Source organism: Neltuma alba, unplaced genomic scaffold, assembly GCF_004799145.2.
Source record: "Neltuma alba isolate B1F8T4 unplaced genomic scaffold, ASM479914v2 tig00011388_pilon, whole genome shotgun sequence".
Lineage (NCBI taxonomy): Eukaryota > Viridiplantae > Streptophyta > Magnoliopsida > Fabales > Fabaceae > Neltuma > Neltuma alba.
This window is the reverse complement of record NW_021636081.1, coordinates 288093-302824: the sequence shown is the minus strand read 5'-3', so window position 1 is coordinate 302824 and position 14732 is coordinate 288093. Positions and strand designations below refer to the sequence as shown.

At 36.0% G+C, this 14732-nt stretch overlaps 1 protein-coding gene across 1 annotated transcript; it reads right to left on the bottom strand.

Moving 5' to 3' along the window:
- Positions 1 to 12689: 12689 nt before the first annotated feature.
- Positions 12690 to 13901, bottom strand: LOC114712667 (receptor like protein 21-like). Its single transcript, XM_028897213.1, has one exon. The coding sequence runs from the start codon at positions 13899 to 13901 to the stop codon at positions 12690 to 12692; it is 1212 nt and encodes a 403-aa protein (XP_028753046.1).
- Between the last annotated feature and the right edge of the window lie 831 nt (positions 13902 to 14732).

Genomic DNA, 14732 nt, shown 5'->3' with positions numbered 1-14732 from the left:
TGAATGTTTTGGCCATGAAAATCTGTTATATATGAAATGGGTTTGTTAGTTTTACATTGTGGTTGGCTTGTATTGTTCATTTTGCATTTTTTATGTGGTTGAACCGTTGATTGGTGTTGATTGGTAGGCATTGGATGTGAGAAAACCTTAATTCCTTCTTATATACTGTATTAGAAACATGTTTAAATGTTTGGAGTTGATTAGTTGTGAAGTTTTTAAATTTTTTTATAATTTTTTGATATTTATTTCGAATTTTTGGTAATTTTTTGTAATAAATATAAGAATTTAGTAATAAATAATCTGTTTGTTATTTTGTGTTTTTTTTTCGTTATGAATTTTGATTGATAGTAAAGTGTTGTTTAAATAATCTTAGAACAATGGATCGTAGTTGGATGAAAGCTAAGAGAATTAGCAAGGAATATGAGGATGGGGTTGAAAAGTTTCTTGAGTTTGCTCAGAGAAATGCCCCTAGTAAAAGAGATGGATTGTACTATTGTCCTTGTGTCAAATGTTTAAACAATAGTCGACGGAGTATTTCTGAGATAAAAGAGCATCTTATCTGTGATGGGATAAATTTGAGGTATACAAATTGGATATGGCATGGAGAAATTAGAAAGACTACACTGTCTGCAAATGAGAAGGTTGTGAATGAAGACTTTGGTGATAGAATTTCGGATATGTTTCGTGATATAAGGTCTGAATCCTCTACACAGTTTTCTTCCACCTTTGAAACTTTGTGTAGTGATGCAGAGACACCTTTATACCCGGGGTGCAAAGATGATTACACAAGATTGACAACCGTATTGAAACTGATGAATTTGAAGGCAAGAAATGGTTGGACCGATGCTAGTTTTACGGAATTGCTTGAATTGCTGAGTGATATTCTTCCCAAAGGGAATTCACTTCCGAAACGAATGTATGAGGCAAAAAAGATTTTGTGTCCGATGGGTTTGGAATATGAGAAGATACATGCGTGTCCTAATGACTGCATATTATTCAGAAATGATTATGAAGGTTGAATAAGTGCCCTAAATGTGGGACTTCAAGATACAAAATGAAGAAAGATGATGGTGATTATAATGAGATGACCAAAGGTTCTCCTTCAAAGGTTCTGTGGTATCTTCCAATAATACCACGATTTAAGCGTCTATTTGCTAATGCCACAGATGCAAAGAACTTGAGATGGCATTTCGATGAGAAAATATGTGATGGAAAGCTTCGTCACCCAGCAGATTCTCCTCAATGGAAAACAATAGATCAAAAATTTCCTCAATTTGGTGGCGAGCCAAGAAACCTTCGGCTAGGGCTTTGTACGGATGGAATTAACCCATATGGTAATCTTAGTAGCACACACAGTGCTTGGCCAGTGCTCCTCGTAATTTACAACTTGCCTCCTTGGTTATGTATGAAAAGAAAGTATATCATGCTATCTTTGATGATCTCGGGGCCAAAACAACCGGGAAACGATATCGATGTGTATTTGGCACCTTTGATTGAGGATCTGAAGAAATTATGGGAGGAAGGTGTTGATGTGTTTGATGCATATAAACAAGAGACCTTCAATTTACGTGCCATGATCTTCACCACGATAAATGACTTTCCAGCATATGGAAATTTGTCAGGATACAGTGTTAAGGGGCATAAAGCATGCCCGATATGCGAAGAAGGCACCCACTATATGCAACTTAAACATGGCAGGAAGACAGTATACCTTGGTCACAGAAGGTTTCTTAGTCGGTATCACCCTTACCGTAGATTGAAAAAGGCATTTAATGGCTCACAAGAATATGAAATGGCTCCAAGACCATTAACTGGAGAAGAAGTTTATCACGGGTGGAGGGAATTAATGTGGTCTTCGGTAAGAAGAAGAAGAAGAAGACTGCCGGTGAGAGAAATATATGGAAAAAAAGATCTGTCTTTTTGATCTTCCATATTGGCAAAGTCTTGATGTGAGGCATAGTCTAGATGTGATGCATGTGGAGAAGAATGTATGTGAGAGCCTTGTTGGTACACTTTTGCATATAAGTGGAAAGACTAAAGATGGAATCAATACAAGACGAGACTTAGTCGAAATTGGAATAAGAAATGTCCTTCACCCACAAGAAAGAGATGGTAAGAGGCTTATTTACATCCAGCTGCGCACACATTATCAAAAGAAGAGAAAAGAAGTTTCTGTGGTTTTGTCAATAGTATTAAGGTGCCACAAGGTTATTCTTCTAATTTAAGCAAACTTGTTTCAATGCAAGATTTGAAGATAACGGGAATGAAGTCTCATGATTGTCATGTGTTGATGCAACAATTACTTCCACTTGCTATTCGAGGCATTATGAAAACCGATGTGAGAAATACTATTACAAGACTTTGTATGTTTTTTAGTGCCATTTGCAGCAAAGTCATTGATCCTGCTGAGTTGGATGAATTAGAAAATGAAGGTTATGTGATCCTCTCTCAATTGGAAATGCATTTTCCTCCATCATTTTTTGATATTATGGTCCACTTGATAGCTCATCTTGTGCGAGAGATAAGACTTTGTGGCCCTGTGTGTTTAAGATGGATGTACCCTTTTGAGAGATACATGAAAATCCTAAAAGGGTACTCTAAGAATCCTTATCGGCCTGAGGCATCAATTGTTGAGAGATATGTAGCTGAGGAGGCAGTTGAGTTTTGTAACGCATATCTTGATAGGGTAAAGGCAGTTGGTCTTCCTCAATCTCGACATGATCAGGGGAGAAGAAGCAAGGGAACACGGGGTGTCATAGTGAGGTCTATGTCAAGAGAAGTTGTAATGCAGGCACATCTATACATTTTAAACAACACGGATGAAGTTTTGCCTTACTTAAATGCTCACAAGAATATGCTGAGGAACTTGAATCCAAGAAAGAGTGATATGCAACTAGCTAATGAACATAATAAGTCATTTGCAGAGTGGTTCAAGCGAGAAGTGTTAAAAGATGGCAATCCTTCTGAGACAATACAGAGGCTAGCTGCAGGGCCTTCTTTTGAGGTTTTGTGTTGGGGTGGATATGATATAAATGGTTATTCTTTTTACACAAAAACCCAAGACGATAAGAGTACTATGCAGAATAGTGGGGTGATGGTAGTAGCGGAAGCCATGCATTTTGCTAGTTCTAAAGACAGAAACCCAATGTTGGCGGCAATGTCCTATTATGGAATAATAGAAGAGATATGGGAGGTTAGTTATACCAAGTTTAAAGTTCCCGTCTTCAAATGTAAGTGGGTTAATAGTAATGCTGTGCAAGTGGATGAAGAATTTGGATTTGTTTCGGTCGATCTTGAGAGGTTTGGATATGGAGACGAGCCATTTATTTTGGCAAGTCAAGCAAAACAAGTGTTCTTCGTTTCCGATCTAGCAAAAAAGAAATTGTCTATCGTGCTTCAAGGTAAAAGGCAAGGAGTTGGTGGAGATGATGGTGACTTAGAGCTTAATCTTGATGAAACCCCGCCTTTCACAGCTACTCGACCTAAAGCAGTTGAATTAGATTTGGTAGATGATGACTATGCTGTTAGAGATGATCATTGTGAAGGAATTTGGGAGGATAATCGTTGTAAGCCTCAAATGAATTATTTGATATTTTTTTTGCTAAATATACTTAATAATATAATGTTTTATATTAACTTGATATTTTTTATTCTTACATTTATTAATTCGTTGTTCTTTAAACAGGAAATGGACGGATCCGGTCAACAGGGTTCTGGTGATGACAACTCTTTTACTAGCCGGAGAAAGGGTAGAGGGCCAACCCATATGAGGCATTTAGCTTTACGTGATGAGAGCACACAGCCTATGAGGATTACAGTGGAGTTTGATGATGATCTGAAGCCTATAGGAAAGGATGGGGCTCAATTTACTAGTTATGTGGGTTATCTCGCACGCAGTAAGATTAGCATTGACATTCCTAGCTGGAAGAAGGTGGACAAAGATTTGAAGAAAAACCTTGGGGAGGATATATTGGTATATTGTGCATTGTTTTCTCTACTTGTTTCAATTATAGTTGCTTATTTACTTTATAACTCTATGCTATTATTGTATTGCAGCTGACATTTGATATTCCTGCCACTAAGCAAATGAGAGACCGTCTGTTGAAGCAAATTGATGAACGGTGGAGGGATTTTAAGTCCACGCTTACAAAATATTATATTAATGGAAAAAGAAAGGGTGAGCATCCTAAGGAACGATATTCATTTATTAGTGAAGAGGCATGGGAGAATTTTGTGAAGCAACGTGAAGACCCTGCATTTCAGGTTTGGTTTCTTCAAACTTAATTTTTAATCAGGTCATATTTTATTTAACTAAACTAATTTTGTTGATTTGGTTTCATTGTCATAGGCATTGAGTCAGAAGAACAAACAAATATTTGAGCAGAATGTATACCCACATACCATGTCTCGTGCAGGGTATGGTGGGTTGGAAAGAAGTATGATGGAGGAACGACTGAAGAATGCACAGATGGCTGCTGCTTCAGATCCTACTGGCTACATGCCACCTATTGAGCGTCCTTCTCGCCAAGAAAAATGAAAGGCGGCGAGGATTAAAAAGGGTCAATACATTACTCCACAGTCTGCTGCTGTTGCTGAGAGGATTGTAAGTAATATTTACGAATTATGCTTCATTGATTATTTTTTTCAATTATCTTAAATTGAATTTGTTGCTTTAATGATATAGGATACACTTGAGGAGCAATTATCTCAAGGTATATTCATCCCTCAAGGACGGATGGATATCTTGGCCACTGCTATTGGAAAGGCTGACCATCCCGGAAGAGTCCAAGGGACCCCTAAAGGGATTGGTATTAAAGAATTTTTTGGCTCTGCTTCACAAAGAAGCACTAGATCATCCTCTGCTAACATGGTATCTAAAGAGGAGCTCGACCAACGACTACAGGAAGAAACAGAGAGAGTTCGAGCTGAACTAAGTCAACAACACATGGCAGAGATGCAAAAGATACGTGACGAATTCGATGCCAAGTTTCAACAGACTCTGATGATGATGGGTACGAGTGGATTCCAGATGCCTCGAGTATCTGAACCTTCCCAGGTAATAATCACACATCTTTTTAAATCTTCTAAAGATTCATTTGATCCATTTAAACTTATTTAATGTTTCTTAACTAATTTCATATTATGTTTCAGGGTTCACCTGTGATAAAAAGCAGGAAGGGCAGTAATAATCAGACACAGCCACTGACAGTGTTTGACCCTGACCCTAGCCCTGACCCTGTCGAAGACAATGGGATGCCGTGTTCTCTCTATGTGGATTATGAAAATTCACCTGTTCATGTTGCTAGTGGTCGAGCATTCATGGGCACAACGATTCACGGCAACAAAATTCCGAGCAATCAAGCAAAGGTGACAGTGGAGAGGATTGTTCGTGGTCGGGGGTACATCAGTGCCCAATTCTACTGATGAGGTTCGACTCTTGGCCCAAGCTAAAGGACATTTCATTTTGTGGCCAAAGAGACTTATTGCAAAGCCAATGGTAAAGAAGGCGGTAGCAAAGAAGGCCACAACGAGCGCATCATCTTATGTATTCTAGTTTGGAGGTTCTTCATTCCATGGTGCCAAACATGGATAAGCCTGTGACTTTCAAGATGTCGTTGGGGGTTGTGGGTTCAGATGTAATATGCGACTTCACCATTGACAAGAGGGACCTTGTTCAGTTCCTCAACTTTGAGGAGCTTGATATAGCTTTCATGCAGCTCGCTATTTTGTAAGTTACAATATCATTTTCTTATTACATATTATACTTCATGCATGTCCTAATGTTTTTTACTTGAACAACAGGCACTTTAATCAAATCTGTCGAAACGGAGGACTTGAAGGAACATATGGCTTTATGTGTCCTCAAAGGATACAGAAAGAATTTAATACTGTGGAAGCAAGGTCAATCTACATTATGACCACAATGACTCAGACCAGAAAGCTAATATATTTTGCACCTTACGTGGAAGGGTAAGTGTATTATTGTATTTGAGATATACAAGCTGTATGTGTCGGGTTATAATTAACATGGTTTGCCTTTTGCAGTTATCATTGGACTCTAATTGTTTGTGCCCCTTTTGACAATAAAGTTTACTGGTTCGATTCACTCTGTGGAAGTCCATCCGAAGAAACCAAAGATGTCATCGACACGTTAGTTTTTATTTATATATTTATTACTTGTGAAGTTTATACAAGCATGCTCTAATATCATTTTCTCTTATAATGTTGATAGGGCTTTTCATACTTTTAATGTTGTGGCGATTAAACAAAATAGACAAGTACCAACATGGATTCTTTCAAAGGTATATGTTGTTTTGAACTAACTTTTAAACATTTTTGGATGAATTAAAGTTAATGTTTATAATCAATAATGTCTAATATTCAAATTTTATATCTTATTTTTTTAGTACCGTTGTCAACAAGGACATGTTGAGTGTGGATATTATGTCATCCACTACATGAATGACATAATTGAGACAGGAACGACTGAGAAATTAGACGAGGTAAAGATGAGTTACGTTGCATGACGTTCTTCAATTCATTTCATATTTTTGACTAAGTTTACTATGTTATTTTTGATTAACAGATATTTCAAAATATTGCGCCATATCTCATGGATGATATCAACTTGATGAGGGACACTTTGTCAACAACATTGGTAGAAAAAAATTGAAATTTAGCTTTCAAATAGATAGGTTATTTCTCAAAAAATTCATTGTTAGATGTTTTCTCTCGGTTCCCTCTTATATGTACATGTTCATGATTTCCATTGTACAGAGAAGTAGTTACTTCTATTTCATAATTGTTGGACCTAGCCAATACGTGTTCCTTGGTCTTAATTAACCACCTAGTTCTATTATATTGGCCGGTTCCCTATTTTCGAATTGTGTAAAAGAAATTTCAATGCTGTATATATATCAACTAGCTAATTGATCTTGTTCTGCGTGATCTGCACTGCCTACATTTATTTGGAACTGTAAACTGCAGGGTGGTAAAAATGAAAATCAAGCAGAATTTTTTTAAAAAAAATGTATTTTTAACGGCGGTTATATATATAACCGCCGTTAAAATAATATTCCACGGCGGTTTATTTATAAACCGCCGTTGAAAGTCAAATTTCAACGGCGGTTTTTATTTTAACCGCCGTGGAAAATTGATTTTCCACGGCAGTCATATAGAAAACCGCCGTGGAAAATCACCTTCCACGGCGGTTCAAAACCGCCGTGTTTTCTTTACCTTTCAACGTCGCCTTTATCAACTTCGCCTTCAAAACTGCCGTGAAAAGCCACTTTTAACCGCCGTGAAAAGCCTTTTTTCTGGTAGTATAATCGCTATAAGACAGCTCTTTGTTCTGTGGATTTCAAAAAAGATGCTCGAATCCGAATGAATCTCAGTTTTGAATGAGAGTTAATAAAATTTAAAGTTTTTATTGATCTATGTGATATATTTTGAAAGTAACTTATAAATACAACTAGAAAAGTATCAAATCTTGAATTTGTTCTCCACTTGCTTTTCAAATATAAAGGGAATCCCTCTACTATTTCTTTTTCTCCCCCCCGGGGGAAGATTCCATTTTCTTTTTGTCCCCGGAAGATTCCATTATCTTTTTGTTCTTCTATTGAATGTAGAGACCCGGCCAAGTTTGGCAAGAAAAGAAGACCCTCCCCCCCCCCCCCAAAAAAAACAAAGAAAAAAACTTACTAGTGTGCCACAATAAACATTATGTACACAACATTAGCTAGCACCATTTTCCTCCCCAAAATGCAAACTCTAATAAGTTCATTTTATCTCATGCAAAACTATTATCTCATGCAAATTGTCTTATGCATCGACCACAACCCTTGAACAATACTTTATCTCATGCAAAACTATTATTTCTTTCTGTTTTTTTGGTAAAATAATGAAACTACGTACTATATTTATTATTTTAGTATTTCCTTAATTTTAAGTATTTGGCCCATACCTAGCTTTTATTTTTTCTTGACAAGTTTTTTATTCTTTTAATTTCTATTTTTAATACAATGAAAGAATTTTTTTAACTTTTATTCCTTCCTGGCAACAGTGTTTTTGAGTCAGAAGCTAGCACCGTTCCTTCCTTCTTTTAAGTATATATTGATTTGTGCACCATATCTTCCTGCATTTTGATGGAAGATATATATAGATAAAATGCTCACTGATTTCTATACATGTGTGTGTGTGTGTGTATCGTAACATACTGTTATTATCGATAGACTTGATATTCTTTAAGAAATATCTCAAATTTGAACCTTCAAGATTTGTGGGAGATTATTTAAAATATAAGACAAGATCAAAATACTTTGCATTGCCCAAACGATCCATTCGGTTGGTCCAACACGCCATGGAATGTGCCATTAGTTTGTGGCCGCACCTGATTGGTTTTTTTTTTTTTTTTCCAAATCATGTTAAGCCTTAAGAAAGCCTCGTGTTAATATTAGCTCCACATATTTATATTGTTTTGTCCTTTTCCCTTTATTTTCACTGAGTTATAATTTCTTTTTGTTGTTTTTTCCAGTTGAGGTGTCCCCAACACTCCGAATTATTTTTAGAGGCAAAATTGTGTTGTGATGAAGATAATGAACCATGAATATAACGGAGGTGAAAGTTTTATTAGTTTGATGTGACAATCGCTCGATTTTTAATACACTAGGAGCAACATTGTGGCACTAAATATTTTAAGATGTTGAATGCCTTAAAAAATAATTCTGGATGCTAGATGCAACTTAACTCTTTTTATACAAATCCTTTTTTATCAACGGCACTTGTTGAAATATTGACAGGGAATATGCTTCATCTGCGGTTTGCTCGCTATTTGGCACTATTTACTTATCTTGCAAATAAAATAAAAATTGAAGAATGGAAATTATAAACTAGGACCACATAATGTATTAAATTACTCATCATAGTAACTTTCAATTTCAATAATTGTTCTTAAGGACTTTGATCCATTTCTTAACTTTCATTATTATTTGTTTGCTCGTTATTTATAATTCTCCCATTGGAAAACCTCTATGAATAATTTAATTGTATCATCACAATGTGGCCATAGAAAATTTCTTTAAAATTGTCACTTGTCATTTGTCATTACAGTGTAGAGTCATCCTATAAAGAGCTTTCAAAATTAAACATAGAAAAATTCATTTTAACTTGCTCAAAATCCCAAATTTTGAGAAATTTATTGGCCATTCATTGCAACATCTAGAATCAGATGTGACGGGCGAACATGCAAAGGCTTTTTGCTCTTAATAATTGAGCTCCTAGGCAATAATGAATGATGTACAAGTAGTAATATGGCGAAATTCCAAAATGGCATCTCATGATATTATTAAGAGTTGTTATTGTTATTATTTTTTCCCCAACATTATTAAGAATTATATCCGATGAACTTTGTATTTGGGCCACAACGCATGCGCCTTGATTAATTAGTTCCTCTAATTTGTAGCTTCATGCACAAAGTTCTTTAAGTATTCTTTCAAATCATGCATAAGCAAAGCAAAATTGCAGAAATACCATAGCTCCTATTTCTTTTGTATGAACTTATGTCCACACATAATATGATGCATAAATTTTGGAAGCTCAACCAAGGGAAGTTAATTATATAGCCATTAAGTGACCTCTTAAGAAGTCCTTGTGGTACTTTTTTTTTTGTGTATATAAATTAAGCAGAACAATATACTAAGCATTGAAGTTACATGCGTACCTTTATCAGAACAGCATCAGCAAGAGGAATGGATTTGAACACGTGGCCGCCAACAAAACTCAAATTGGTGTTTCCATGCATACCTCAGGAAGATCAAGCACTGTGCATTTCAAATTGGGAAATGCTTCACAGATAGTGTTAGCAATGGTCCCAGCTCCACCATCAACATCAACAATGAAATCCAATCCATCAAAAACATTCAAATTCTCTAATCAAAGCCACTTTAATGAAATCTCGAATCACCAGCCATCCCTTCTTGAACAACCGCCATATCTTCTGGGTTCTGTTCACGAAACTCAAAAGCATTCCCTATGCCAAATATTGTCTCTCTCAATGTGTTTTCTTCCCCACAAACCCATTTCCCTAAGTGATGATACAAATCAATTATAGAAGGGTATGTTGCCAACTGAACTATTGGACATAAACAACGGTCTGTGCCATTCACAAGAAGCTGTGATGCAGAATTGAAATCATATGGTACTTCCTTCTTCATTGTTTTGGTTTTGATGATAGTGAAGAGGCCATTGTGAGCTAGCAAGCGCATGCACTGCTGCAAAAAAAAAAAAAACATTTTACAGAGGTTAAAATGAGCTTTTCATGGTAGTTTTGAGAACGATGTCAATGCCCTCGATCTAAACTGTGGAGGATTTTACAGCAGTTTAAAAACTGCTGTGGTATTTTCACAGCTATTATATGAATAACAGTTGTGAAGAGGTTTTTTTTGTAGTTTCCTTTTCATCCTATTGATCAAGATGAAACAAGAGAACAAAACTCCAAGGGAAGGGGTTTGAGAATCAATCATCTAATAGCCTGCCACTAATCAAAAGCATTCTGATAAAGCAAACATAGACCCTTCTCCACCATAATAGCACCACTTAGCTTCACCTTCAGTTGCCAGATCAAAGCCAGTATGATTTAATGAAGGTAAAATGAAAGACTCATATCTAATAAAATTTGTTAATTTTAGGATGTCAAACTCCGACCTACAACATGAGGGAAACAGAAATTGGATCTATTCAAGCTTTCAAGTATCAAAGTATATTTAAGCAAGGAAAGAAGAAAAAATTAGATCTATTTAAACTCAAAACAAACATCATATTTTTAATCAACGAAAACAACTGAGTCACAAAATCTATGAAACTCATGGAAAGAATGCAGGAGAAAGGGCAAAAAAACTCACAAAAAAAAGATGAAGAAGATGGAGCGATGGTGACAACAATGGTGATGGAAGAGCATGGCGGAGACAATAAAAAGAAGGGATAAATGTCAAGAAAGATAGGAGGAGAGAGAAAATTGAGTGGGGGATCATGAGTTCTGACTGTGAAAAGTAAAAAACTATCACGTGACGGATGGGGTTTTGAAATTCTGATAAACCGTGAAAAAGACTTTCTTGATAACCACCATGAAAAGTAAAATTTTCTTCCATATAATTGCAAAAATGCTACTGCCATTTTTTTTACCGCATTTTGCCCAATGGTTACTGTAAACTAGCACCATGAAAGTTTTTTTTTTTTTGGTAGTAATGAGACCTTTAACAAAGGTAGTTTTAGAGGGTGGGTTTTTGAAATCTGATACCAAGTGAGAAAGAGGGATGGGTTGGCATTCTTGTGGATTATGTCTGATATTTCAAGCTCAATGGCACACTTTAGACACAAAGAAGACGTCCAAAGATACATGAGTCTGTATAATTTTGCTTGGCCATTAAACAACACACCGGTTTTCTGTCCAGTTCCATCCATGGATGAATGAGGTGGTGGAATTGTCATTAAATAAAAACACACAAAAGAATTGTTGTATGCACGTTTTAAATTTCAGTTTGTTGGTGGGAATTGTGCTTCCCCCCCCCCCCCTTCCCAAGTGTAATGCGCGCGCACACAGAGATATATCAAACATAAAGGGCCTTTTGAACCAAAATAAAAAAAACAAAAGGCCTAGCTAGTAGACGAAGCTGAAAGTTGAAGGGAAAATATTGGGCCAATGAACCAAACAGTACGCACTAAGCAACCTTCGGATAATGATTTCACTTTCCATACAAGTAATTTGTTATTTCTCTTTCTGTTCATTTGTAGTTGTAAAAGTAAGAGTTAAAATACAAGCAGAAAATGACACCTAGAAAGAAGACCGCAAATGCTCCAGCAAAACTCCATAAGAAGGCATCTTGGAAGCCATCTTCTTGTTGGTTTCTCTCTGCTTGTTTATCAATAGATGAACACTTACGCTGTAGCAGTGGACCACAAAGAAAAGGATTCCCTTCATAACAACTTGGGTCAAAAGTTGAAAATTGATTTTTCATGTCAGGTATTGCACCAGCTAAATTATTATGAGCCACAGAGAAGACAGACAAAAAATACAACTGTGTCAGTTGTGAAGGAATATGGCCTGTCAATTTGTTGTTTGAAAGATCTAAACTCTCTATCTGCACAAGGTCAGAAAATGTTTTTGGAATAGGCCCTGACAAATGATTGTTTGACAAATTTACTGTATGGATAGTGTTGAGTTGTCCAATTTGCAAAGGGATTTCACCTGTCAACTGATTATCTGAAAGATCTAGGCCAGACATTAAATCTAATATATTTCCTTCATATGATTCATACCTACTTTTTGACATGAAGTTCACTTCTTGCTCCTTGTACCATGAAAAGCTTAGTTCAATTTCACCTTGAACAAGCTCGCCACTTGTACGGTTGAATTCAAATAACGGGCCTCTTGTAGTCCAAGGGACAAAAAATTTTCCTAGTTTGGCTTCACCCATCTCGGCCATCCTTCTAAATGTGATGTTACTTAAGCAATATGGTATCCCTCCAGAAAGCTTGTTTTGTGAAAGATCCAGTATGTTTATGTTCTTGAGCTTACACATTTCCATAGGAATGGAACCTTCGAGTTTATTTCCCTTTAGGAGGACGAACCTTAAATTCAACATTGACTTGAACCACCTCGGAATTTGACTTGAAAATCTATTCTTAGTCAAATCCTAAGTTAACAGCAAGGGAGATTCTGTCAAAACAGAAGGTATGGGTCCTGTGAAATCATTGCTTCGTAAATGCAAGTACCTCAGTGGTGACATGTTTAGGCAGCTGGGCAAAGTTCCATTGAATCTATTTTGAGAAAGGTCTAGGTATTTGAGCTCAGCTAAATTGCAAAAGCTTTCAGGTATCGGACCTGTCATAGAATTTTGGTATAAAATGAGATGACCCAAATGCTTAAAGTTTCCAATCCAGCTAGGCATTTCACCGTATAGTTGATTTGCACTTAACTCCAACATTCTTAATTCTAAACTCTTACTGATCCCATCCGGTACTTTTCCTTTGAAGTTGTTGTTGCTTAGATCCACATAGAATAAATGTGTGAAATTTGAACCTTCTGGTAAACATGGGTCACTTAAGTTGTTGTTTGACAACTTGAGAAACCTCAAGTCATTGGTACCCTTACCAAATTCATGAGGCAAGTAGCCAGACAAATTGTTATGGGACAAGTCTAGCCAGTTCAGCTGCGTCATGTCAGCGAGTGAAGCTGGAAATCCACCCTGTAATGAACTCGAAGACATGTTCAGAGAAAGCAGGTTGGGAAGAACAAATCCAATATGAGGAGGGATTTCATCATTAACATGGTTAGAGGAAGCATCAAAATATCGCATGTCAAATAATTTTGACGGAGAGTTAAGCTCAAAGGGGCCAGTCAAGAAGTTGTAGCTGACACTAAGAGAAACTAATTTGGTGTTGTTTGTCAAAACCCACTTTGGGAAACTTCCCGAAAGATTCAAATGGGCAAGCTGCAGAACTCTCAAGTCAAATTGATGGAGAAGAAAAGAGGGTATTCTGTGATTGCTTGCTCCATTCCTAGTGCATTTGGATACACTGAAAATATTTAATTGGAAGGAAGGGAGGAATTGGGGGTATTCAGTTTCAAGCTTGAGATTGGGGTTATTAGAGCAAGAAATTATGAAGACTTGAAGGTTGATGTGGTTGGCAAACAGAGAAAGTGATGCTATGTCAGTGAAAGAGTTTTCATTTAAAGTAATGAATGTGAGGGAGTTGGGCGAATGAAAGAGTTCAGAAGGGAAGGTTCCTTCAAAACCATTGTATTGAAGATCAAGTACACCGAGAGATGTCAAATTATTGAGGCACGGAGGAAGGAGTCCCTCAAACTTGTTGCGACCAAGAGACATTACTTTCAGATTCGTCATATTGCACAACCCTCCTGCAACATGTTCATTTTGTGATTAAATTCTTCAAGTGATGGTTTTGGAGAAAATAAAAAGGAAAACTTTAAGCCATAGCTTATACTTTCATATTAACAACTTCTAAAAAATTGGTGTGTCGTGCTACACCAATTTATGTGTAAATTATATCAGACTTGACAAGTTAGCTTATGATTAAATATTTGAGCTAAAAAAAAAATAGTTGATTAATCATAAGCCTAAAATGGAATTCGAGCTGATAGGATGTGTTGAATGCCGAAAGTTAACTTCTGAAGTGCAGACAAATGGAGACTATGTAGGGTCTTCTATCGGCTAGATTATATAACAATAATGAAGTAGAGCGTAAAGGTCAAGAGTTCCATTATTCTTTATCCAATTTAGGGGAGAAAAAAATAGAGACTACATAGAACAAGGAAGAAATCAAATTTTTTTATCTTGATTTTTGTATTTAGATCACCATGAATGTTTCCCCCTTGTTTTACACTTTGTCTAAATTAAGTATATGTCAACATGAAGTTGTTGAGATAAGCCAAGTTTTACTATTAAAATACTACCTCCATCCTTTTTTATAAGCAACAACTACCATTGATAACTCATTATTTTTAATATATTGAAAGAATATTTTAAGTGATTTTTTTAGAGTTATCAATGCATTCTTGGTGATTTTTAAGAGTTAATTGAAAGATTTGATTTTAAGCATGATTTGAGGATTATCTTATAAATATCTTAGTTTGAAATAAATTAAAATAATTAATAATAATTTTAAGATTTAATTGATTTTTATCTTATCTTATTTTAATTTCTTATAATTTATTT

Excerpts from the sequence above, each read along its gene's own strand:
- LOC114712667 (XM_028897213.1), bottom strand. The coding sequence starts at position 13,901 with ATGACGAATCTGAAAGTAATGTCTCTTGGTCGCAACAAGTTTGAGGGA.